This window comes from Nannospalax galili, unplaced genomic scaffold (genome assembly GCF_000622305.1).
Source record: "Nannospalax galili isolate Female #2095 unplaced genomic scaffold, S.galili_v1.0 scaffold187, whole genome shotgun sequence".
Lineage (NCBI taxonomy): Eukaryota > Metazoa > Chordata > Mammalia > Rodentia > Spalacidae > Nannospalax > Nannospalax galili.
Genome location: NW_008357584.1, coordinates 2,583,700 through 2,607,654, shown reverse-complemented (window position 1 = coordinate 2,607,654; position 23,955 = coordinate 2,583,700). Strand labels below are relative to the sequence as shown.

The window sequence follows — 23,955 nt, the reverse complement described above, 5'->3', positions numbered from 1 at the left end:
ATGCAATGAGATTATCAGTGTCAGATTATGAGACTGGCAGATACCAACCTGGGCATTTTAGAAATAAGTAGAATCAGGAATCAAAGTAGAACCTATGGCTCTAAATCTAAAAATTGATACTTTAAAATTTTTACATTAAAAAAAAAAATTTGCTTCACCCCTGCCTTTTGTTACTGTCACAAACTCACAGCAACTGTGTTACCTGCATAAGACCTGCACAAAACTAGGCCTGTCAACAATCCATCATGGGTTGGGCAAGAAAGGGCTCATGAGGAGCTACTGGCAGTTAATGGTTGCTAAGGGAGGAAGAGTCACATTCTTCAGTGTTATAGCAACTGGTAAGTTGTCCTTGCTCAAGTGAATAAATCCCCACCTATGCTCATGCAAGCAACCCAAATTAACCACAGTGGAGTGTCACACACACACACACACACACACACACACACACACACACACACAAAAGACATGCAAGTGGGACTTTTTGAGAAGAAGGGGTTCAGCAGGAGTGAAAGGGGGACCATGGGGGAATATGACCCAAGTATTTTACATATATGTATGAAATTATGTAAGAGTAAGTATTTTAATTGTTTAGGGCTAAGGATATAGCTCAGTTGGTAGAATATTTGCATGCATAAAGCCCTGGCTTTCATCTCCAGCACTGCATAAAACCAGAGGATCAGAAGTTCAAGGTCATCCTCAGCTACATAGTTAGAGTCCGCCTCAAAAAAATAACACGGTGTTTAGATCTGTGATAGGTTGGAGACTGGCCATTAAAAATATTTAAGTGGAAATGTTTTGCCATCTAGCCTACTCATGAGTAAAATGCAGTTGTGCAATTTGACATGAAATTCAGAGCAAATAAGCAGAACTTGGGCCTGCAGACCTTACTTGGCTTGCTTGTTCCTCTAACTGTTCAGGACTTAAGGCACAGTACATGTCTGGCTGCTTCTAGATCCAGTTCATTCTCCCTTTCTGCACCACTAACCCTTCATACTAATCCCTAGTTCTTCCTTCCAGCTTCCTGGGCATCTCTAACCAGCCTAGCCTATGACTATACATGTGCTTCTTTGCTTGACTTATGTGATGTTGACTATGAAGCCACAAGTCAGAGTAGCAACAGAGCTGAGCAGATGCAGCAAAGGGCGCTTTTGAACCTCCTTGCCTCTTTCCACTGCCCCATGATTTTTCCAAGAGAAAGAGAAGATCACTTGAGAGAAGAACTACCTCGGCTGTTGGAATGAGCCAAATCAGCTGACCCTAGTTTTGAAGACAAAATTCTTTCCTGCCCTACCTCAACCCATACAGTCAAGAAGCCAGAATACAACAAAAAAGTCCAGAACAGTTAAGGGGAATGCAAGAAGCAAATTCAAAGAGTATCCCCACTGCTTTGTGTTTGCACAATGTCTCTATAAAATGTGCATGCTAAAATGCCAGTTTAAAAGGAGAACCTTGGGGTAGCGCTAGTATTCATTAAGATGTCAGTGCGGGAAGTACTCTCTATGAATTAGGCAAAGCTTGTAGCTTTTTCCATGGCTTTGAACACTCATGTACTAGTCAAAACCTGTGAATATGTATACATTCTTTTTTATGGATAATTAGGCTCTTTATTGGTGGCGCCTTCTGGATTAGGAGGATTCTTCCATGCAAATAAGCTGTAGAGGAAGGCAGAGCAACAAAGACACCTTTCATGTGGCTTCAGAACCCAGGTAGCAAACTGCTACGTTTAGACAGAGACTACTGCCAAATTCCTGGATTTCCATAATCATCTTTCAAATGTTTTAAATCAACTATTTCAAATTAAAGTCCCTACATATTTTGGGTTATTGCACACAAACAACAAACTGACCTGCTCTACATGTTCTGTTGAGAACAGATTACCCAGAGTCTTGATGTCTCAAGTTTCAGCTTCTGGACAGGAAGACCGGAACAGGTATCTGCAGCTAACATATATATTGTTTTAATAATAGGCCACCAAAGTTAAGATAAATACAGGATACTTTGTACAACAGAAGAACCTCAAATTAAGTTGCAAATAAAGTTTTCCAACCCTAGTACCAAATTTGCAACACCTCTCTTGGGCCAAGAGAGTTGGTTTCTTTGGTTTGGTCTGTGAGTTTGGGTTTGTTTGTTTGTTTAACCACTTTCTTTTTATGATAGAGGCATTCATTTTGTGTGAACCTGAAGTTTGGGGGTCTTTTGGTGGTTTTTTTTTAAAGCAATATTGTGGTCTCACAGTCTGATGTTTCCTGGAAGAACTGACTGCCTATTTATTTTTATTACTTCACAGGAACCCACATGACAGTTTTTGAAGGACATTTTCATATCACTATTGCTTATTGTCTTGGTTGTCCTTGGTTTTTTCCCAGCAGAATATAGTTTCAAGGTAGCGTTCCATTTGTTTTGCTTCTGTTTCCGAACTCAAAATTAGCAATTTTATTGTTAGTTTTCTGCCCCTTCCCCTGTCCAAGTAGTATATCCTCTCCTCCCAAAAGAACCATTCATGGCTTGGGTAAGTGTTTCTAAGTCTGCCTTGAAAGCGGATCATTTAGAAGCAAACACTGCCTCAAGAACCATGATGTTTAAGACAGTTGGGGAATATTTAGCACAAATATTTTTATTTACCAGTATTCTGAACCCTAAATCCTGTTGGGATGCTTGGAGGTATCTGATAAGAGAAAGATAAAAATGTAGAGGAAAATTTCAATTCCATTCTCTGTGACCTTGGCACATATCTCAGGTCAGAAATAGGAGCTAGCCACTCTTGAAATAATTTCAGAGTTAACTGCTTGAGAAAATGGACAGGACTATTCATTTTCAGAAGTACACTTATAAAAATCAGAGCTCAGTTCTAGAGTCTTTTTATTGTAGGATGTTGGATGTCATAAGGTTTCATTTCTTTCAACAGATTTCACTACCTGCCTCTCTGATGCAAATTCAACATTTATTATTTCTTCAGTTGATCAAAGAGAAAAATTACTGCTACTTTTATAATTTCAAATTTCTCATTATACAGCTACTGTGGTGCATTTTATGCTATTATTTTACTGAAGTACAAATTTTTAAAGCACTAAAATTATTAAAATGTTTTGTAGATTCAAGATCTGAATTCTACAAAACATCAAGAAAGACTGATTTTATTATATGTGCCATTGAATGGCACTTTGGAAGAACAAAATCGTTCATATGCTTTATTTCATCTACCCCTGCTGCAGAGTAGCACAACATATAGCAGTGCTATCACAGAATCATAAAGCTCATGACAACGCCAGACTTTCTAGCACCATCTTTCTAACACAGATAAGAAAACTAACGTTCAAGAGCACTGACATTTTTCAAGCACTGTAGTTTCTCTACTTTCACTCATGATCTTTCTGCCTGATGTAGCCTTGTTACCATTTTCAGACACTAACACTGTGGCCCTTTGCCAAAGTCACCCAGTCAGTGAGCTAGAGCAAGGATTTTGCCACCATCTCATTCTATTCTACATTCCAAAGCACAGCCTATTACTTCTTCCTGGCTATTCCCATCCTATTTCTAGCAGGAAGAGTAAAAGATTTCTTTTCCTCCTATGAATTGCTAAAAAACTCCTCCAAAAGTATAGGTGGCATCCTCAAGGTCATTAATCTTGACGGTCATCAATTACCATCTTGGGGAAGAAAATAAGCAGTCTGTAATGGTTTTTTTTTTTTTTTTTAAACTGTTTGTAGAAATGTGTGCTTAATAAATATTGGTTGGATTGAATGGGAGGGTAAAGAACAGGGCTAACAGATTTATTGCTTTTTCTGTGAGGACTGAAGACCACATAGCAAGACCCCATAGAGCCTACAAATTGAGGATGTGCTTCACAGTTAGAAGATCTGAGACCCAAAACTACCTCCACCCCTTTCAACCTGCACAGCCTTGGAAAGTTACTAACTTGCCTGAACTATAATTTTCTTTTCTGTAAATACCATCTACCTTACAGAAATATTATGCGGATTAAATCAGACAATGTGTGCACAAAGTCTGGGCCACACAAACCCTCTTCCCTGCCCTTCAAATCTGTCTGGGAGGTAACTGGTCACCTGCCTCTCCGCTTTGTTTGAAGGTCAAGCACATCAAAATTTAGCTGGACTGTGCAGGTCCTTGAACATCATTGGCATAACCCTGCAAACCTGCGGAAGCACAGGGTGTCACAGCTCTGTTTTACTGGCCAGTGCCACACCTGCACAGGTTGGGAATGGTGAAGTTTTCCTTTTCCTTTTTCCTTGACATTTTGCTAGTGCTAAGCATGGCTTTGGGAAAATAAATAAATAAATAACAACAACGACAAAAAAAAAAAAACCACAGGTAAAGGTTTTTTGTTTGTTTTGTCTAGTGAAATCTTACTGCTTTGGAAAACACTATACAGGAACATGCTGTGGAACAGTATTTAGTTAACTAAATGACCCTGACCATTTTGCAGAGTAAATGTTTAAAACAATGAAGCTTCAGTGACTTGGATTTACACAAAAGATATTAAGAGAGTCGTCCTCAAAATCATTGGTCACATTTGTTTCCATAGTCTATCTTTTCAAAATTTGAAGTATTCTAAAATCAGTAGTCATGCTCTGGAAGGTCTAACAGGTTTGTAGATTCAGAAATTTATGTTTCACAAATTCAAAAACAGATATTTAGGAATATGATGCTTTCAGTTTCCCTTATGAAAATGTTAAAATTTCATGATCTGTTTACCATAATTTTTTTATATTAAGCATTTGAGACAGACAGATCTTTAATGTTATCCTTGGAGCCCAAATGAAATAGAATGGTAAAGTTCCTTCATAAGCAAAGTATAAAATACTATTAAATTTTAAAATAGTATTGATAAAAATATTTTAAATTAAAATTAGTATTACTATTTAAAATACCTCTCCTGTAAAAGCATCATTGGTCTATGCCTATATCTTACATCTTTGTTGGACATGGGACCTAGTAGTCTATAGTTATGAACTCAGATGTACACAATAATTAGTTCAGTCAGTTTCCCAACTATGAATTTATCAAGGTTAAACAGAGGCTTTGAAAAAATATAATCCCTCTTCCCTTTTCCCAAGTACACACATACTGTGGCCAAGTATTACTTTTAGGGTGACTTTTGTACTAGAGAGTTCATTCTTGAGGGTTAGGGTGACAAGGAAGCTACAGAAAAGCAAAGAATAACAGCATTGCGGTCGGTGTGGTTAACATAGGAAAACTGAACGTGAACAATGGCAGCTATTTCCAGATGTTTAAAAAGTGAAGTCTCCAGGATGTACTATGATTTTGACCGTATTTCTCAGCAAAGATAATATAAAAAGGAGAAAAAGAAGTGCGATAGAGATGAATAGGGGATTGGCATCTAGTACAATGGCTATTTAAAGCTGGAAGGTCTTTTAATTGATCAAACAAGACTGGCAGGTGTGTTGTGTGTTCATTGTGTATTTGTAGGTATATCCATACCTACACCTCTATGTGCTCAGATGTACTATTGGTTGACTTAATGAGGGAGGATGCCAGAATCCACTGTTTAAAACATGTATGTATTAGCCATCAACTTGCAAAGAAATGTCATAGTCTCTAACAAATAGTGGCTGCTTAGCTATAAAATCAAGAATCTATAGTGGCAATTTTTTTATTAAGAGTTAGAATTTAATATCCATAATGGTCAGAGAAGGACCACACTACTTTCTTTTTAATATAAATAAGGAAAAATTAGGCAATCATGCTATTTCGAGTAATCATTTGGCGCTCCAATTTTCTGGGGAAAGTTTGAGTTACCTAATCCAAACAGCAAGAGGGAAAGAGATGCTGTGGAGGTAGCCAACAAGCAAGTAATTTGGGTTTCTAATCATATGCAAACATGGTATATAAAACACTTCAGTATAGAAGCATTATAGAGAGATAAAATACAACACTATAAGTGTCCAGTTCATTCTTTTTTTTTTTTTTTTGGTATCTCAGTGTTATATATTCTTCTTCAAATTATAACTCCTCAAACTCTTTTGAAGTTAAAAATATGATGCATCTTTCTCTTACAGGAACAGTCCAAACATATATACACACATGTACACACACACACACACACACACACACACACAAATGGCCCATCTAAAATTTTTTGTATTGCTTCAACCTATCTAAACTTTGTTTGCATCAGGCCAGCGATTCTTAAATGGCAAGAAAATATAAATAATAGAATGAAATTAGTTATAGTTACTACCGTTACAAGTTTTTGCTTTATATTTAGGTTACAGAAGTTCATTTTTGCGCAGATTTTCCCTGTTTCGTTTTCACCACATGTACTTTAGGCATTTTGCATTCAAAAGCAGCACACTTTGGCAGTTTGCTCTGATATTTGGAGCCAGTTCCATACAGATGTGTTCTTTGAATATCCAAAGCAGAAAGGATTTGATTGTTACATTGTGTGTTATCTTTTCTCGATCTTACCGCCCTGGCCTGTGTAGGCATTCCACAGAGCATGAAGAGAGTACAGACAGCTGACTGGAGGAAGAAGACATTGGGGAAAAAATTCCCATTGTTTAGATTTCTGTCAGAGGATATAAGAATACTTAATTTCTTTTATCTCTGGGGCTTTCATTATCATTTAAATTTCATTTTACATTAATTGATCAGGGATTAGTAAAGCCATTATGCAGAAATTAGAATAAGACAAGCCAGATGGAATGAATAATTCATAAAGTCCAATTACGTTTTATTTCTGGTGTACTTTCAAACTTGCCTCTGACTTCTGTGCTATTTTGATGTGACAATATTCACTGGAAATCAAGTGTGCCATTTTAATTTATTGTATCCCTCTGGAGTGGAAGCATTTGTATGCAGTGAAGTATGTTCAGAAGACCAACTTTAGGGGGAAAATCCTGGGTGACTTAAAAAGATGGTTTATTTCTATGCAAGTCCAGGGGTACTAAAGGAGCTACAATCAGTTCACTTGGTTCAGGGGAACGCACCCCAAGTAGGGAGACTAGGGTTTGGGATGGCGAAATTTTCACCTCCTAAAAGAGCCGCAATCTCTTTAAACATTTTTTCCCCATTCCCCGCCGCAAGGAGCCTTGAAAATAAGGAATTTGGCCTGCAGTTGTACTGGAATCAGCCACCGCAGCAGCGACAGGCGAGGACCACCAGGTGGCAGGCGTTGCCTTCAGTGCAGAACCCAGTACTCCCAGGACCTTGCGGGCTTCAGAGCATCCCCGCGGGTCTGAGCCCCGCGGGTCACTGCTGGGTTCAGGCTGCCAACGACTCGCAAAGCGTAGCCCGGCGAGAATTCCGAGCTAATGGCAGTCGCGTCCACCTGTCTGGAATGTCGCTTACAACTGTGTCTGAAACCGCCTCCCTCCGCGGGTCCCAGCCCCCGGCCCCTTCAGAGTATCCCCCACCCCCTGGGATTTATTTATGCCACTGGACAGTTGTAGTCACATTAAAGCCCTGGTTCACCTTCTTGAGGACTTTCATCTCGGGAAGTTTTATGACACTTGGTGAATGTGCAAAGTTTTTAATTAGGCTCCCTAGACAGCCCGAGGCGGCAGCAGCGCCACTAAGTCTTCACGGTCTCTCTGCTTTACAGCACAACAAGCCGCTCTACTCCTTTGAAGACAATGCAGACTATGTGTACGATGTCATGTGGTCCCCTGTGCATCCCGCGCTCTTTGCCTGCGTGGACGGGATGGGGCGCTTGGATCTCTGGAACCTCAACAATGACACGGAGGTGAGCGGCGCAGGCGCCCGGGCTGAGGGCTGGGAGAGGGCGCCAGGGGCACTCTGCAGTCTCTCTGCCTCTTCTGTAGAGCAACCTTTTGTGGACAGACCCTCCAGTTGCCACAGGGCTGTAGGGCCCCCAATTCCTGACTACCAGGGACAGAACCAGCAGAAGCACTGGCCAAAAATCTATTTCACTTCATCCCTCAACTGTGGCAGATCTTAGACAATTAACAGACAGCCGCCCCCCGGCCCCCTGTTTTTTTGCCAAGAACACAAAGATAATGTTCACACCTTTCCCTAAGGGAAAGGACACATAGACGTTTTCCAAAGCAGTGTTGAAATAACTTTATTGGCAGACACTTGGAAAAGTAAGCTTTTGCAGACGCTGGTTTTAGATTGGGCTATTAAAAAGGAACTATTCTGCCAGGGTTTACTGTTTGTACAATTTATATTTTGGCGCCATAAAAGATTATTCTTTTCTGTTTAGGTCTATCACTCATTTGATTTTTACCATGCCTGGTCTAAAATATTGAACTCAAAGGCAGGCTTTACAATGGTATCTAACCCTGAACATGTATACCAAACTGGTGTATTTTTTATCATGGGATTTTGTCATGTCACATTTAACATTCACAAGTGGAAAAATGTCTGTTTTTTCAAGTACGATAAGTAAAAGATATTGATTTAAAGCACGCTGTAAACAATTATCTGCATTGTTCCTTTTTCAAAATTATTGAGGGTATAATTCCAGGACTTAGGAATGGTGTCTTTGCTGCTGTTGGAGGGGGAGCGTGTTACATGAATAGGCTAGGTCCTAAAATGGCTTCTGCATCACTTTTTGGTTTTTGGTTCAGGAAACTCTCTGTAAATACAAATAGCCAGGAAAGGGGTACATAGGCTTCAAACTGTATGTAAAGTATAGCAAGAGAAAGGTCTTTTGAAGTGCTGTGAGCAGGAAACAGCTCAGCCTTTTTAATTAGGAATCCTACAGCTGGAGGATATGAAGGAGGAGCAGACTCAGCTAGGATTTTTTGTGGGAGGGGGCAGGGAAATCTCCTTCAGGTGGTGTTGAGTCAGTGTATCTTTAAGGTTATAGATACATAAGGCTATTGCCAAACAGTTACCTTTTAAAAATATTTCTATTGCAGTCTATTTTTCCACTTACCTCCAAGAACTATGTGACAAGGACATTTACATAATGAACATCTTCGAAAATAATCCAAAGGCATAAGTGAGATGCCCGTCATTTGGAATGTTGAAATGTTTATAATGTTATTGCTTTTAATAGTAAGATGCTATTACCTTACATTGTAAGGGTTTCCCAGAGTCTTTCATCACTGTTGATTAAAATCATATTGCTTCTCTTTGTTAGAAGAAACTCACTCAAAGCAACCAAAACACAAACGCTTTCCAGATTGACTCAGCAGACCACTGTATCAGAAATCAAGCTGAGCTGAGGTGATGTTTGCATGACACCCAGCTCCAATTCATATGGGGAGACAGAGCATTCTACAAACTCCTTAATAACTCCTTTATAACTTTGTTGGTTGTTTTTCAGAGAAAAAGAAAGTAGTGTCTCAACATTGCCAAGAGTAATTTTCCCCTTCTCTTTAGGTATCAAAGAGACAAACACAGAAGAGTTTTGTAGTTAACATTTTAAAAACTCACTGTGTCATGCACATAGTTTAGTTTTATGATAAACATAATTCTGCTTTCAGAATAATAATAGAAATGTACTCAAATCCAGCACTGAGCTTAACACTTTTTAAAACCTTTATGTCATTTTTCACCTCCTGGCAAGTTGAATATTATTTTTCGAATAGATGTCAGATTAGGAAATAGATTTGTTCAAAAAAGGATGAAAGAAAGAGTAAGTACGCCTAAATTCCCAATACAACAGTTCCTTTTGTTGTTCAAATTATTTCACTTTTAAGCCCGGTTGTCTCTACTACCCCTGTGCAAAAATAGTTCTATTTACCTTGTACTACTGATTTCTATTGCTTAGCAATTTATGCTATATATGTCTTGTATTGGCAATTAAAATGATCATGCCATAAAAACATGAAAATATTTCTGAACTCAAAGTACAAAAGTGAGACAGAATATAGACCATATGGATTATTTTAACTCTAGGTTCATTGGCTTTTGAATTGTATTACCACTTAAATTAATACAAATATATTTTGTCCCTTCATGCATTCATTGATTTTTAAAATATACTATAGGCTATGGTAGCTATTTTTATCTATGAAAAGAAAATATTTTAAATCTTTTTTAACTACTTTAGTTTGCTGCATTACTTACATCTCAAGTAAACAAACAAAAAAAAGTAAGCCCATTAGGCATTATTTTAACTACAGGTCTTTTGAGTAATTAATTCTTTGCTATGTTCATATGAAGATTAAACATTTTAGTCAGCTTTTAGATTATTCAAGGTCAAATCTGATATCAAATAGTATTATAGAAGAGTCCTATAGGATGCCTCTAAATTACAGTGTTAAAAATGAACTCTGATGGTTCTATTAATGAATCATGGATTTGTTTTTAAGCCAGCACACTAATAGTAAAGTGTACTGACAGAATTATGGCCCATCTAAATTCACATTGTTTTTAGTCTTTGCAAGATTTGATTAAGATTCAGACGTTAGACTGCACAGCAGGTACCTTTATTGTAGAAACTGTGTATTTTTAAAAAAATAAATAAGCCGGGATTTTTTTACATTTTTGTTCCCCATTGACATGCAATGATTTAAGCAGGTGAAAAGAATTTTTATTGATTCCAAGATGAAGCTTAAAGGTAGATTCTTACAGATGATGGAGTTTTTATTGCTATTTTAAAGATAGGTATTTGCTCAATAGTTTCATATAAACAGATGGTTTCAATTCTGTGGCTAGCCAAATGCCGGTGGTACTAAATCCCAGTACATGCCATGTTTCCATGTTAGTGAGACACATTTATGGGGTGCGCAGGTCTCACACAGTGGCAGGAGATGCTCTTAGTGGTCCTTGTTCCATCATGTTTTCTGTTTTGTTTTAATATCTAGCATTTTCTTCCTTAATGTCATGCTGTCATTTCTTATTCAGCGTTCTTATAGAAGGCTCGGGAGATCTGATCTCTATGTCATTTATAAACTTCCAACCTTGAAGACGAGAGTATACACAACTGTCAGGAGAAAGCTGACCCACTCAAAATCCTTCCTCCAAACTCTGTTTCTTATATAAAAAAACAAAAAACAAAAGAACCGGTAGGTTCCATTTCAGCACCTCTGATTCACTGTAAGAGTGATTATTAAGCGAATTATCAATGCTTTTGGGTTTCCAGTGCTTATTAAAGGAGACACAATGTGTTTTTTACACAGAGATGGATTCATTTTAATAGAATGCATGCAGTGCCAAAGTGATGAATCACTCCACATACCTTGATATTGCCAGGAGGAGAGAGAAAAAAGAAAGAAGTTGAGCTCTTTAAAGATTTTTATCTGCATGCTTTCTATTCTGATCACCCCTCCCCAGTGAGTCTTTAAAGAATCAATGTATCTATTGCTTATGTTTCCATGAAGACTCATGTTAATTGATGGTTTTTCTGTCATAACCCTCCCTTGCCTTTTATAGATCCTTAGTCCTGGTGACTCCTGAAATCTCTCTCCTCCTTGACAGGTACTACATGACTGGATGGTCAAGCATCACATTTTAGCTGTTGTGCTTAAGTGCTGGATAGATACCAGGCAAAATCCAGAGAAATATTTATACCACTAGCTGCCTTCCTTCGAGAAAGACTCTCCTTCCTTCCTGTTTCTATTAGTGTCTCTCCTCCCTACCCCTAAGTCAGTGGAGCATATGATTTCAGAACAATGAGCACTTTTCAAATCCCTGCACAGGAGATGTATGCGACTTCGTGTACACCAAGGCAGATGTGACTCATCGAGGAAAATGCATCATTGTAGATTCATATAGTGAAATTCACATTCAAAGATTCTTTTTGTTTGTCGTAACTCCTTTGGCAGGTTCCAACAGCAAGTGTGGCCATTGAGGGGGCGTCTGCCCTAAACCGTGTTCGTTGGGCTCAAGCTGGCAAAGAAGTTGCTGTGGGGGACTCTGAAGGCCGCATTTGGATCTATGACGTGGGAGAGGTACATTTTGAGTTTGTTTCTTGTTTGTTTGGGGTTTTTGATGTTGATGCTGTTGTTGTTGTTTTCCCCCGCTTTGGGGAGGAGTTTGGCTTGTGTATCCACTTTAGAGACCTAATGAAATTATTGGCACGTCTTTCTGGGCTACAAAAACTCTCTCGATTACGTTTGCAAGTTTCCATTGACTTCAGTGGGAGTTTAGGACACTTCCTTAGGGCCTAATTTGGTGTCTGTTTCCATACGCAGGACACTTTAATGATCTGAACTCCTTTTATTAGCGTGCTGTGGAAATCCTAGCTTCCCGAGATGAAGCATGATGCTCCATACCAGTTCCGTTGGAACAAAAGCTTGCCAAATTCATTATGTTGACACTGAATTTGGAATGTATTGTTTACTTTGAAAAGTCAAGTTGTAGTTGGCATCATATTATTTCTCTTTAATTAAAATGTGGTCAGTTAAGAAGGCTGTTAGTCAAATTTTATAGTACTTTTGACATTTATGACATTCAAGGTTGTATGTGAGACCTATACTCTTTAGGGTGTCTTATTACCTGATATGTGAAGAGACATGAATATCGGGTCATGTAAGTAAGAGAAAAATACTACATCTTTTATTCCAGAAAAACCTTGAATTTGTGTTCTATCTTTATTATTCTGTCATCGATCCAATTGTATTTTCTTATCTTTTCCTTCTTAAGAAATTTTTGACAAAACCCTTTATTTCTGGTGAGGTTAAAGGATTTTGTTCTTTAAAGACCAACGAAATAGTGAACTTTCAAGCAAAACAAATGTTATGTGAAGTTATGGGGTATAATTTAAATCTAACATTTGTGTCCCAGAGAGAAAATAGGCCACGTTTGTCTGTACAGTGGCCTAGGTCTGGAACACGCCCTGGGGATACCTGGTAGATGAGTTTAGCTGATCATGCTGAGAAGGGTTCTTTATGGTCTCACCAATCTACACCCTAGAGCTTTGACAATTCCAGATGGTTCATTTTGCAATGGAACTTTTGATGGCATATTATATAATGTGGTATTCTACAGTTGATTATGTTGAAACTGGCTTGATGGTGTTTTAAAATTTTCAGCTGGGCACAGAAACTGAATGATTTGAGAGATATCCTAGCATATAAAACTCTTAAGTAAAACAACTCAGCATGAAGTTGTGCTGTATCATATTAGACTGTCTTCCCTTCCCCCGATTATTCCTGATGGCACATGGCAAAGCATGCAACAGTGGCAAAGATTGTCGACACTGGTCTGTGTAGTGAAGATGCCAATGGCCAAGTGACCCCCAGTTTGGAGTCTGGGAAAGAGAATGGCCTTTCAGCCACACAATAGTGTTGCTCACAGTGTTACAGTAATATTTTCTTCAGTAAGTGTTCTTTCTATTGAATTCATTTTTCATGGCCTTCATCCAAATAAAACTAAATAACAAAAAAAATTCATTATTCAGTCACTTCCTAAAATATACAAAAAGCCAAGGACAATGTAAACAATCAAGTTTCCTTTGTCTTTTTCTCTGTCTTTCAAACATATTTGCTTGTTTCCTTTCCTTTCTATCTTTATAAGAATTATTATTGGAGCTGGTGAGATGGCTTAGCGGTTAAGAACACTGACTATTCTTGCAGAAGACCCGGGTTCAAATCCCAGCACCCACATGGCAGCTAACAACTGCCTATAACTCCAGTTCCAGGGAATCCAACAGTCTCTTCTGTCCTCCACAGGCATTGCACGACACAGGTGCAGTAACCTACGTGCAGGCAATACACACATACACATAAAATAAAAATAATAAATGAAACATTTTTTTAAAAGAAATATTATTTGGGAAAGAAAAATAAATATGGAAAGATGCTCAGAAATAGCAGAAAATGAATGAAATATAGACACTCTCTTTCCCATCAATTCATAATGTCCATTAACCGTTTTAAGATGATGCATGGCATTGGTTGTTTTATTCTTCTTTATTGAATCCAAGATAACAGAATAACGAGAGAGCTTTACAATCTGGTTGATTTTTCTAAAGGTCTTCTGAAAAATCTTTGTGCATGTACATGTACTATTTAAGAACGTATATCTAATAAGAAAAAAACAGTATAATATGAAGAATTTTCTGCAATAAGGTACCTTTGTAGCTTATGGCTAGAATGACCGGAATATGATTCGTATTTGGAAACTATGTGATTTTTGCAAAAGTTGCTTGGGCTGATATGTGGCTGCTAAACTTCTTCTTAGGGAACTGTCATCATTTCTAAATTGTAAAGTGTTGTTATACTCATATTTCTACTATGGTTCTACAGGTCAGGCTGGTTTTCATTTTTGTATTATTGCCCTTGCTTTTCTAAGTGATATTACAGACTATAGAAATGTCTGCAACTATAGGCCAGTCTCGCCTATTGTCTGGAGTCTAGACAGGCTATAGAAAAATCCCTGTGACATATAATAGGCCAAACAATTTGTAGGGTTGTTTATCCTTACAAATTCACTACCAGGAGAGGAAAAAGGGACATACTATTTTATTGAGCGTAGGTAATATTACAATCTTTTAGCCCTTCTCTGAATGACTGAAAACCAGGATAGGCTCATACACTTGAACAATTCTTCCTGTATTGTTTGATCATACACAAAGCAGTAGATCGCTCAGACTTAACAAAGTCATTTAGCCTTAACTATAGTTTTTTTCCTAAGTATTTCTGTAAAGTATCTTATATTTATTTCAAGGTGAAGAGAGTCATTTATACTTCTTTTTGCTGACCTCTGCATCTTATTTTAAATCTCTGAGCACCATGACTATCAAGGCACAAGAAGAGAAAGATGGCATCCTGAGCTGAGGTTAGCTAAAGCCCACTTCGGAGAGATGGTAGATACCTTCCTGAACAACTGCTGTCATTATTGGAATTACTACTGTATGATTCACCAGCCTGGAACTGACAGAGCATAGCTGTACTTAGAAGGAAGGGACACCTTCTAAACAGTGCTTCTCTGGCCTTCCAAATCTCCTCTATGCAGAAAGCCAGATAAGATGCCTCCATGGAAAGTTAGCCCATCAAGAATTAGAGGTCAGAGCTAAGGTTGATAGATGGTTTATGAGAGGGAATGAGTTTGAGCAGGAATTAAGTTTTTTTAAAAATGTGGTATTGAGGACCAAATTGTTTGTAGACTGTACTACCATGATCAGTGTTCAAAGTTGGTCCTCTGGTCCTCATTAAAGCTGAGTTCCTGGCCAGGGCCAAAATAGCCTTTGAAAAGTATTGCTAGAAGAAGAAAACTCTTAAAATGCAGTCTATATAAGAAAGCGAATGGTAGTTTTCAGAGTCCTCGTTGTGGATCAACTTGCCTTGGGACCTCAGGAACCTGAACAAGTATCTGTGGGAAGCCCCTCACATCCAGTCTCTCTACATGAGATCTCTTTAAGGTTGGAAGATGGAGAAGGCAGTAGCTATCTTGTGCCAAGGTCTTATTCTACAAGTAAAGCTGGCTACACAGGTGTGTGACATGTACAGTTTCACAGGGCCCTGTATATTATGTAGCCTGTTCTGTCCCCAAGAATACTGATGAGACAAATTAGGGATAAAATATTTGGCTGTGACCTAGATCATTTGAAGAAAGAAGAAGAAATCTCTATAAAGGTGATTAAACAGTGTACCTATTCCTTAAATCTGTTTAAAAATATGAATGAGCCAGACGTGGTAGTGCACACCTTTAATCCCAGCACTTGGGAGGCAGAAGCAGGTGGGTCTCTGTGAGTTCAAGGCCAGCCTGGCCTACAGGTCTACATAGTGAGTTCCACACCAGTGGAAGTACAGGAGACCCTGTCTTGGCCAAGCAAGGGTTCCAGATTATAAACCTCAGCAAACAAATGAAAGTAGACTTGAAGTCAAAGTAGATTTCCAAGTCATCTCACCACAATCTCATTTACATCCCACTGTAGTTTGAACTTAAAGTATAGCTTAAGTTTTGGAACCATCTCTTTGATGTCTGCTTCATCAGATGAAGTCATATAGGACAGCCTCCCACTGTCCTCACCTTTTAAGAAACTCCCTGTGAACACCATTGGGGACATCTCCATTCAGGTGTACATAGATTTCCCTGTCTGTGAGACCTGGCACTCAAGGAGAAGGGCATTGCACAGAGGGGTTTTGGCGTCGCTGATCACTAACAATGATCTGCCTTATCTCCTGTCCCAGCTGAGGCTGCAGCTGCTGCAGGGAGTCCCGGCCCAACACCCCTATGATCATGCCCTCCTCGATTATGTACAGTTATCCTCTTTGACTTTTAGGATGATGATGGCAGAGAGCAGTGGCTGGAATCCAGGTTTACTGATGCAATTTATTAAGAACTTCTGAGGAGATAAGGAGAAGGTTGTATGTGTGCTCCCTGAAGTCAACATATTGAATTTGTCCATATCTCACTTTCTTTTGTTACATTTAAATGGCAAAGGAATAAGTAATATCTCAGGGCTCATGACTTGGGAGGTAAAATATAAAACAACTGTGTTTTTAGGTAGGCTACATGATGCTGTGTTTGTACGGCACGCATTTTTGCTTGTTTGATTTCAGCCTTGTATCTAGAAAATACACTGTACATATTTATTTTCACAGATAGGGGTCTATTTGCTCCACAGAACAGGTGTTTAACTTCCATTAGCATAAATAGAAGCTATGCAAATCCAGTGTAAGACAAAAAAAAACCTTTTTATTATTTTCTTATGATTTTTATTCAATTTGTGCTTTCAAAAGTGACTTAAATAGACAGGGGTTGCATATGCCACTTAAGTTTTCTGAGATCTAAAGTAAGGAGGCTGGAGAGATGGCTCAGCTCAGCTAAGAGCCCATACTGTTCTTCTAGAGGACCCGAGTTCACTTTCCAGCACCCACAACTGGCTCAAAATCACCTGTAACTCTAGCCCCAAGAGATCCAATACCCTCTTCTGACCTCCAGGAACACCTGTGCATATACACATAAATAAAAAAATAAATAAATAAAAATAAATCTAAACCTTTCTAAATGAACCTAGCCTTTGAATACATTTTGAGAAATCCCCATACTACCAGATACAATCATTTTGGACACCATAAGGTCCCATTGAATTAATTGGAACATGGGTAAGATAACAAGTCATAAATTAAGCCTAAATATAGCATTGTGTTTATATTAGAATACACTCAAAGAAAGCTATTGAGCATTGCTGGATTTTTTTTTTCAAATGATATATGAACACACATTTTAAACCTAAAAATCACTTCAGTGTCGTAGTTCCTTTACTAAATGGCATGGTTTTCTACATGCATACAACTGATTCTCACTGCACATGGGCCAGTGCATATAGAATTACTCCTGTGTTCTGATGATTGATAGTCAGCCTATCTACCTGTCTTTCTTGAAGATGTGTTTTATAGAAGCCCGCTGCCATTGTTAATGCTTCAGTGCTGTGGTGCGGATGCGGCTGTCATAAATATCCCCTAACAACAATGTTTGCTGCTTATCTGAATTAGTTAGAATGCTGTTTGCAGCTCCAGTTCTGAAAGAAGCAGTTTATCTTCCACCTCTTATTATTTCTTTTTCCATTAACCTCTTCCAGGGAAGATTTTGTTTTCAGTTGTGATAAATACACACAGCTTTCAAAACCCTGATTACATTTTTACGCACGTCAAAGGACAAAATTTCTAAATCGTTTTCAGCTTAAAAGTAGGATTTGCAAAATAAAATAATCATTTAAAAACTATGATTTGCGAGTAGGATAAATCTTAACACCCAAGCTTTGTTTGGTCCACTGACTAATTGCTAAACAAAAACATGCATAAATCTTTAAGTTAAATTGTTAACTTTGCTAACATTACAATTAGCTCATTTTATATGACAACTTGTAGGCCAAAATAACAACAGTTATTTTATTACAAATGTTAATAAATGCAATACATTCGACATTTGTCAATATAGTCAAATGCCTCAAGAAATTTTTAGAAAGGAAAAATGCAAATGAATATGATAGATCAAATGTTATTACTAAGAGTACAGTGTGATTTTAAATGTCTATTTGAATATATTTTAAAGCAGAAATGAAAAATTAGATTCAAAAGTCTATTCAGAATCTCAACAGGAAAAATTACCTATGTAATAAACTTTAAAATGGTGGTCAAGGTATTACATGTAATGGCTATTAAAAAAAAATGCCTCCAGGGGTGGGATACAGCTCAGCGGTAGAGCTCTTGTGTATGAACGAGGCCAGAGATTCAATCTCCAGGACTGGAAAAGGTAGAAAAAAAACTCACATTGCTTCCAATCTTTGCACAGCCAGCAAGAATACGAATAAAACGAAAGAAAATCCAGGAGCCGTTTCTCTGGCACTTTATTGTAAATAGAGTTCAGTGTAGGAGACTGATAAACCTGGAAGTGCTAGAAGTTAGGAAGGGTTTGAGTGACATAAAACAAGCTCAGTACGTTGATGGATTTTTTTAATGGATTATGCTGAAGCAGTAATTGTTTGCTCTTGGAATACTTCATGTTTCTAGTAGGACAGGGTCTATCCTGATTCTGAAAAGAAGCCTGGTCGTTATATAAATAGCTCTCCCTTTTGGGAAGTGGGCGCACAGAACACTGAGTGTGAAAAACTGGAACTTGGTGATTTATGTCAAACAAGAGTTTCTTAATGACAACGGACAGCATTTGAAGGCAGCCCATGTTGTCGTTGTGCTTGCTGGAGCTCTTGTCCTCAGCTGAAGAGGAACCTGGGTGATGGCTCAGCTTTGGCAATTTCCAGAAGAGTGGGCAGAGCTGGTGTCACTTAGCAACATCTGGTTATGGCTATCCCAGACACTGGTGTTTCTCATTAAGGGAGTGTGCCTGAAACTTGCTGGACTCTTGGCGGCCTTTGCAAAGCACTGCTTTCTTTGATGGAGAAACAATTTTAGGTTCTTTAGCTGATGCCAAACACTTCCTTTGGCTTTCCCTCCATGGAAGAGGAAAGGACAGGGACTAATCTGTCCATGGTGCCAAACATCCAGATAAAAACTGAAAATCCAAAGCCTCGCTTTTTCAGTAGCATCTAAGTACTGGATAACACAGAGACACATCAGTTTTGTGGTTGGGCTGTTCAGATTTCCTGAAAATTTTTAGTGTGACAGCAGCACTACTACTTTGTAAAGTCAAGAAACACAAAAGCATACTTGTATGGGAATTTGGGGGATACTAATAAACATAATTATAGAAAAGCAGTCACTTTGAATTAATATATTAATTCAGTTCTTTGTCATAATAAATTACATGTATTTAAAAATAATTTGAGTAAAATGCATAATTATAATTTTGGTATTAACTTGATTTCTTCTGGGCAAAAGTGCTTAATTTAAAAAAGAAAAGAAAAGTACTACTAATTCCAATTCCAATTAATGTTATAATTACTCATTATATAGACAGTGTGGTAACTGTAGCTTCCATTTGATAATTATATATGTAAAAGACCATGATTAAGCTAATTATTATATAAGTAGTATGCTTATTAAGGCAGCATAGGCTTATGAAAATGGATTTATGGGATTAATATCTTTTCAAGCAAATTTTTTCTAAATTGATACAAAAGTACTCACAACTTTCATGTGTTATAAGGTGGTTGGTTAAATGAAAAGAAAGCCCTTATGCCTAATTTTACTGAAACCAAATTAAAGTGTGCATGGTAGTTTACAATATTCAGGGAAATTCACATTTCCATTTTGATGGTAAGTAGTCTATGAACACACCTTCAGAAACAAGACCCACTTTGTACAATTAGCCACCTTCATGATTCTTCCATGGTTTCACACTGTCATTTTCAATGGTAGTTTGAATTCTAAAGCAGTTGTTATAGTGCTTTTTTTTTTTCATGGCTGACAAAATTGTGTTTAGTCTTAGAATTTCAAAACTGCTGAATTTTATCTTTAACAAGTGCCAGTTACTTCAAATCATAGTTTACAAAGCCCAGGGTAAAGTTGTGCTCATCATCAGGGACTCTAGAGTCACACTGGGCTGTATAGAAACAGAGTTATTTGTTTCTTATATGTGTATGAGTGCTGTCAGTGGCATAGCTAAAATATAATGAAGTCAAATACCTGCTTACATGGCTTGTGTGTATGAATGTTTGTTATCTCATGTAGGTTGGCCTTCAAAAGGAAAAAACAGTGAACCAGTATATTCCACTATTAAGGGAGATCTATATTCATTTCCTAGAATGTCAGCTATCAGAACATCATTTTATATTTTAAAACATGAAATAATTATCATTTAAGTAGTATCTAATCTCTGCCATTGTAGAAGAAATTTTGAACCTTTGTCTTTAAAGCTAATAAGTAGATAAAAATAGATTATTGCTTTATTCCTAAGCCCTTTTGCCTAATGACCAGCCAGTCATTTTCCTAATATTTAGATTATATCTTTAATATTTATTGGTCTCTGCACTGAATTCCCTTAGAAGGTAAACCTTTTCTAGCATCATAAATACTAAACGACTCTTTCGACTTTAAAAAATCCTGTGGCAGTCCTCATTTGGCTAACACATTTATCAATAAAGTTTTTGTAACCTTTGGAGTCCTGGGTTCGTATACATACACAAAGCATGTACTTGACAGCTCTCTATTAGAACAGGCTAATCCAGTCCACCACAGAGTCCATCATATAACATGCATTTGGCAAATACAGGTGAATGAATGATTCATTCCCATGTGAAATTTTGGGGACTATTAAGCAATAGCTTAATTATACAAAACATCAGAATGAAGCCTGGTCCAAGTTGGCTATAGATTAATAGGGAAAAAAGTTAACTTTATTTTCACAGAATAGGATATTTAAAGAATGTGTTTAGAGAAGAGTGTTTATCCTTCCTCCCTAATCTTTATCCTCATCTCCCTCCCTTCCTGTGCTTTTAAAAGTAAGCAATTGGCCACCAGTGCAGAGAAAGCATAATAGTTGATTCAAACAGTTGTCAAACCACTGGGAAAATGCTTCCTTTTCATTGTGCTTTTTTTGGACACTATAGATATGATAAATCATGAACTGCATTATAAAAATACCTCTTTTATGCCCAAACATTCAGTAGGAGGAAATGACATTTCTTTTATTACCCTGGTAAATGTTTTTAAGGTGTTTAGCAATAAGCCTTCTTTTTGTCAAAACTGCTTAGATGCAGTGGTTGCTAGGAATTTACTCGAAAATCTATAGTCAATAATACAACAGAAAGAAGGGCTGTGCGGTTAGTCAGCTAATGTGCAAGAGCAGCTTGCGAAGCACACGCAGCTTTCTTTCCCTGCCTGTTTCTTCATCTTTTTGTGCTTTGAAAAAGGAGGTAGTTGGAGTTTAGAAAGTTTATTTTCCATCATCACCCGTCACTTATTGTTTCCAGCATTTTCTCCATCTTTTGGACTGAGAAATGGATTGTTCCCAGTAGTAGACAAAATAATAATGCCTAATTATTTCTGAGGAGGGGAGGCGGATATGATTTTGACACAAATGCAAACAAGGACATTTTTAGGTCTTAGGGAATAAGTTCTTTCTTCTTCAGTCTTTTTTTTGTTTTGTTTTTGTTTTTTGTTTGGTTTTTCGGGATTTTTTTAATTTTGTTTTGTATTTTTCTATTTTGTTTTTTGGGGTTTTTTTTGAGGATTTTGGCATGCTTGCTTGCATGCTAAATATTAACATGAAGAATATTTGTAATTGTTCATTTCTCAAGACAAGTTACTTCCTTTGATATTTACTGACTTATTGAAATTGAGATAGACCCATATTTGTTGCTATTTACTTTTCTTTTTATGTCCTACTTTCATTTCTTACCTTAATTAGGTGGTAATAGATTTTTTTTAAGTGTTGTACTAAGAAACAGGCAGGAAAAAACAAAAAATCCACCCATTTAAAGATAGAGAGAAAGGAGCCTTTGGCAAAGTGGTCTCCAAGCTTCCTACATGGATGAGTGTTCCTTCCTTTAGATGGGATTGGCAGATAAAAAGAAATTCAAAAATAGGTACCACCAGAGAGAACAAGTTTAAAAAGCAGCTAAACTTCTCAGCAATTTTAACCTATTGGCTGGTAATGGCAGTCTACAGAACAGATTTGTATGTCTCCCACTTTCTTCACTTCTCTGAAGCAGTTGTGAAGACCAAGTTACCACACAGTGGGTCTTCCTGTGGCGGAATACTGTCGTTTATTTACACTCTGTAGGCTGTGTTCTGCCTTGGGATTTTGGTCCGTGGTTTCATCCATTGTTAACAGTGATGTGGGCCTTGCCTCTCCTGAGAGTTAAACAGAGCAGAGCTGCATTTATGTGAAGCGGGTCTGCCTGGCCGCTCCAGCAGCGGCTGTTTCGTTGCTTATTACCTCCCACTTTGCTCCCATCTGTGTGTGTGGCAAAGGGAATTGTCCTAAAAACTACAGGCTTTCTGTGAGCACAAATGTATATTTGTATCCCAGTAGGTTAACATTCTCCTGAATTTGGGTGCCATTAATAACTGCAGTCTGGTTTTGTTTTGTTTTGTTTGTTTTGTTTTGTTTTGTTTTTTAAGCTTTTAGAACATAGAGAAGTTTAGCTGTCCTAATACAGAAGATGAAATTCTGTGTGTCTGCTCAGAATCGGTGGTTAGTGTAATAGTCCCGCAGACTTTCAATGATTCCATTTAATTCAAAGATTACAAAGATACTGATGAACCACACATCCAAGAATATTTATCTTGAAACCTAGAAACCTCCTTACTTAATTTGTTTGCCATGATTAATGTATCTGAGAAACCAAACTGAAATTATGAAATTTTTTCTAATGTCTTAATTATCCAAGACTTTTTAAAATTAACCTACTTTTGTATGCAATGCCTGAGACATATTTTTAATCATAAAAATATTCATAGATAGAAGTTACTGCAGCTACTGAAGCTATTTAATGAAATAGAGAAATGATCCCTGAAATATAGTCTTTACTGAAGCTATTTAAAATCAACCACTAGGTACCATAAACCCTTTAAGTTTACTAAAAAAATGAGGGAGGTTTGGCCAAGGACTATTCAGAATGGTTAGCTATGTGCTCATAAAAATGAACCCTTAAATGATATTTGTATGTTTAACCCTGATTATAAAAATTCACTTGACTTTTATAACATGTTCAGCAGTAACCAAACCTTACAACTTAAGGTGAAATGCAGAATCCTGCAATAACAAGGAAAAGTGATTGGATTTGGATGTATTGGTCATATGTGAAAAATAAAAGATAAGCATGTGTGTACCTGTATTTGAATATGTAGCTAGAAAGAATCTTTATAGTTTAATTTTTGATAGACAATAAAAAGTAACTCTTTTCCTGAATTTATTCTATGAATGTTAACTATCGTTATTTTTAAAAAAAACTATTTGGTAACTAGAGAGATGGCTCAGAGGTTATGAGCACTGACTGCTCTCACAGAGGACCCAGGTTTAGTTCCCAGCACCCACATGGTGGCTAACAACCATCCATAACTCCAGTTCCAGGGGATCCAGCACCCTCTTCTGACCTCTGAGGGCACTCCATGTTATGAGTGTGTTTACATACATGTAAGCAATACACACATACACATAAAATAAAAACAACAACTAAATCTTTTTTAAATCTATTTAACTATTTAGGAAATCATTTGTGTGACTTTCAAAGAAATAAAATGTGCTTTATAAAAAGTAAACTAAAAAGATTCAGGTCCAGGTAGGTGAAAGAAGAGAGAAAGAAGAGAGGAAAAGAAGCAAGAATGTAAGAAAAAATAGAAAGGAAAGGAATAAATATCAGAAAGAAAATTTTAAAAAAACAATGATTTGGCTGCTGCCTGTAGTAGACAAAAGCCATTCCTGGCTTTGTTTTCAAATTCTAGCCATTCTCCAGTCTGTGCCACATTCCTGGTACCCAAGATGCCCAGACTTGACACCCCATGGTCAGACTGATGAGTCATGGAGGTTTGGGGGTGAGTCTAGAAGTAGCCACTGATCCTCTCAGCCAGAAAGGAGGATCAGATTCATGACCCAGCTTCAGAGGTAAGAGGAGTGTGGGAGGGGATAAAATCACCCACATTCCTGAAGTTTTCAATAGTTTTTTTTTTTGTGTGCTTTTCACTTTTTATTTTTTATCTTTTTTTAAAA

General features: G+C 37.4%; 1 protein-coding gene across 7 annotated transcripts in view; it reads left to right on the top strand.

Moving 5' to 3' along the window:
- Positions 1–23,955, top strand: part of Dync1i1 (dynein cytoplasmic 1 intermediate chain 1) — a 320,675-nt gene that overhangs the window by 289,615 nt on the left and 7,105 nt on the right. For all 7 annotated transcript variants that reach the window (XM_008855222.1, XM_008855227.1, XM_008855225.1 and 4 more), the window contains 2 exons: positions 7,583–7,723; positions 11,721–11,846. In XM_008855222.1, coding sequence (XP_008853444.1) covers positions 7,583–7,723; positions 11,721–11,846 — 267 coding nt within the window. The remainder of the gene's footprint in view (positions 1–7,582; positions 7,724–11,720; positions 11,847–23,955) is intronic.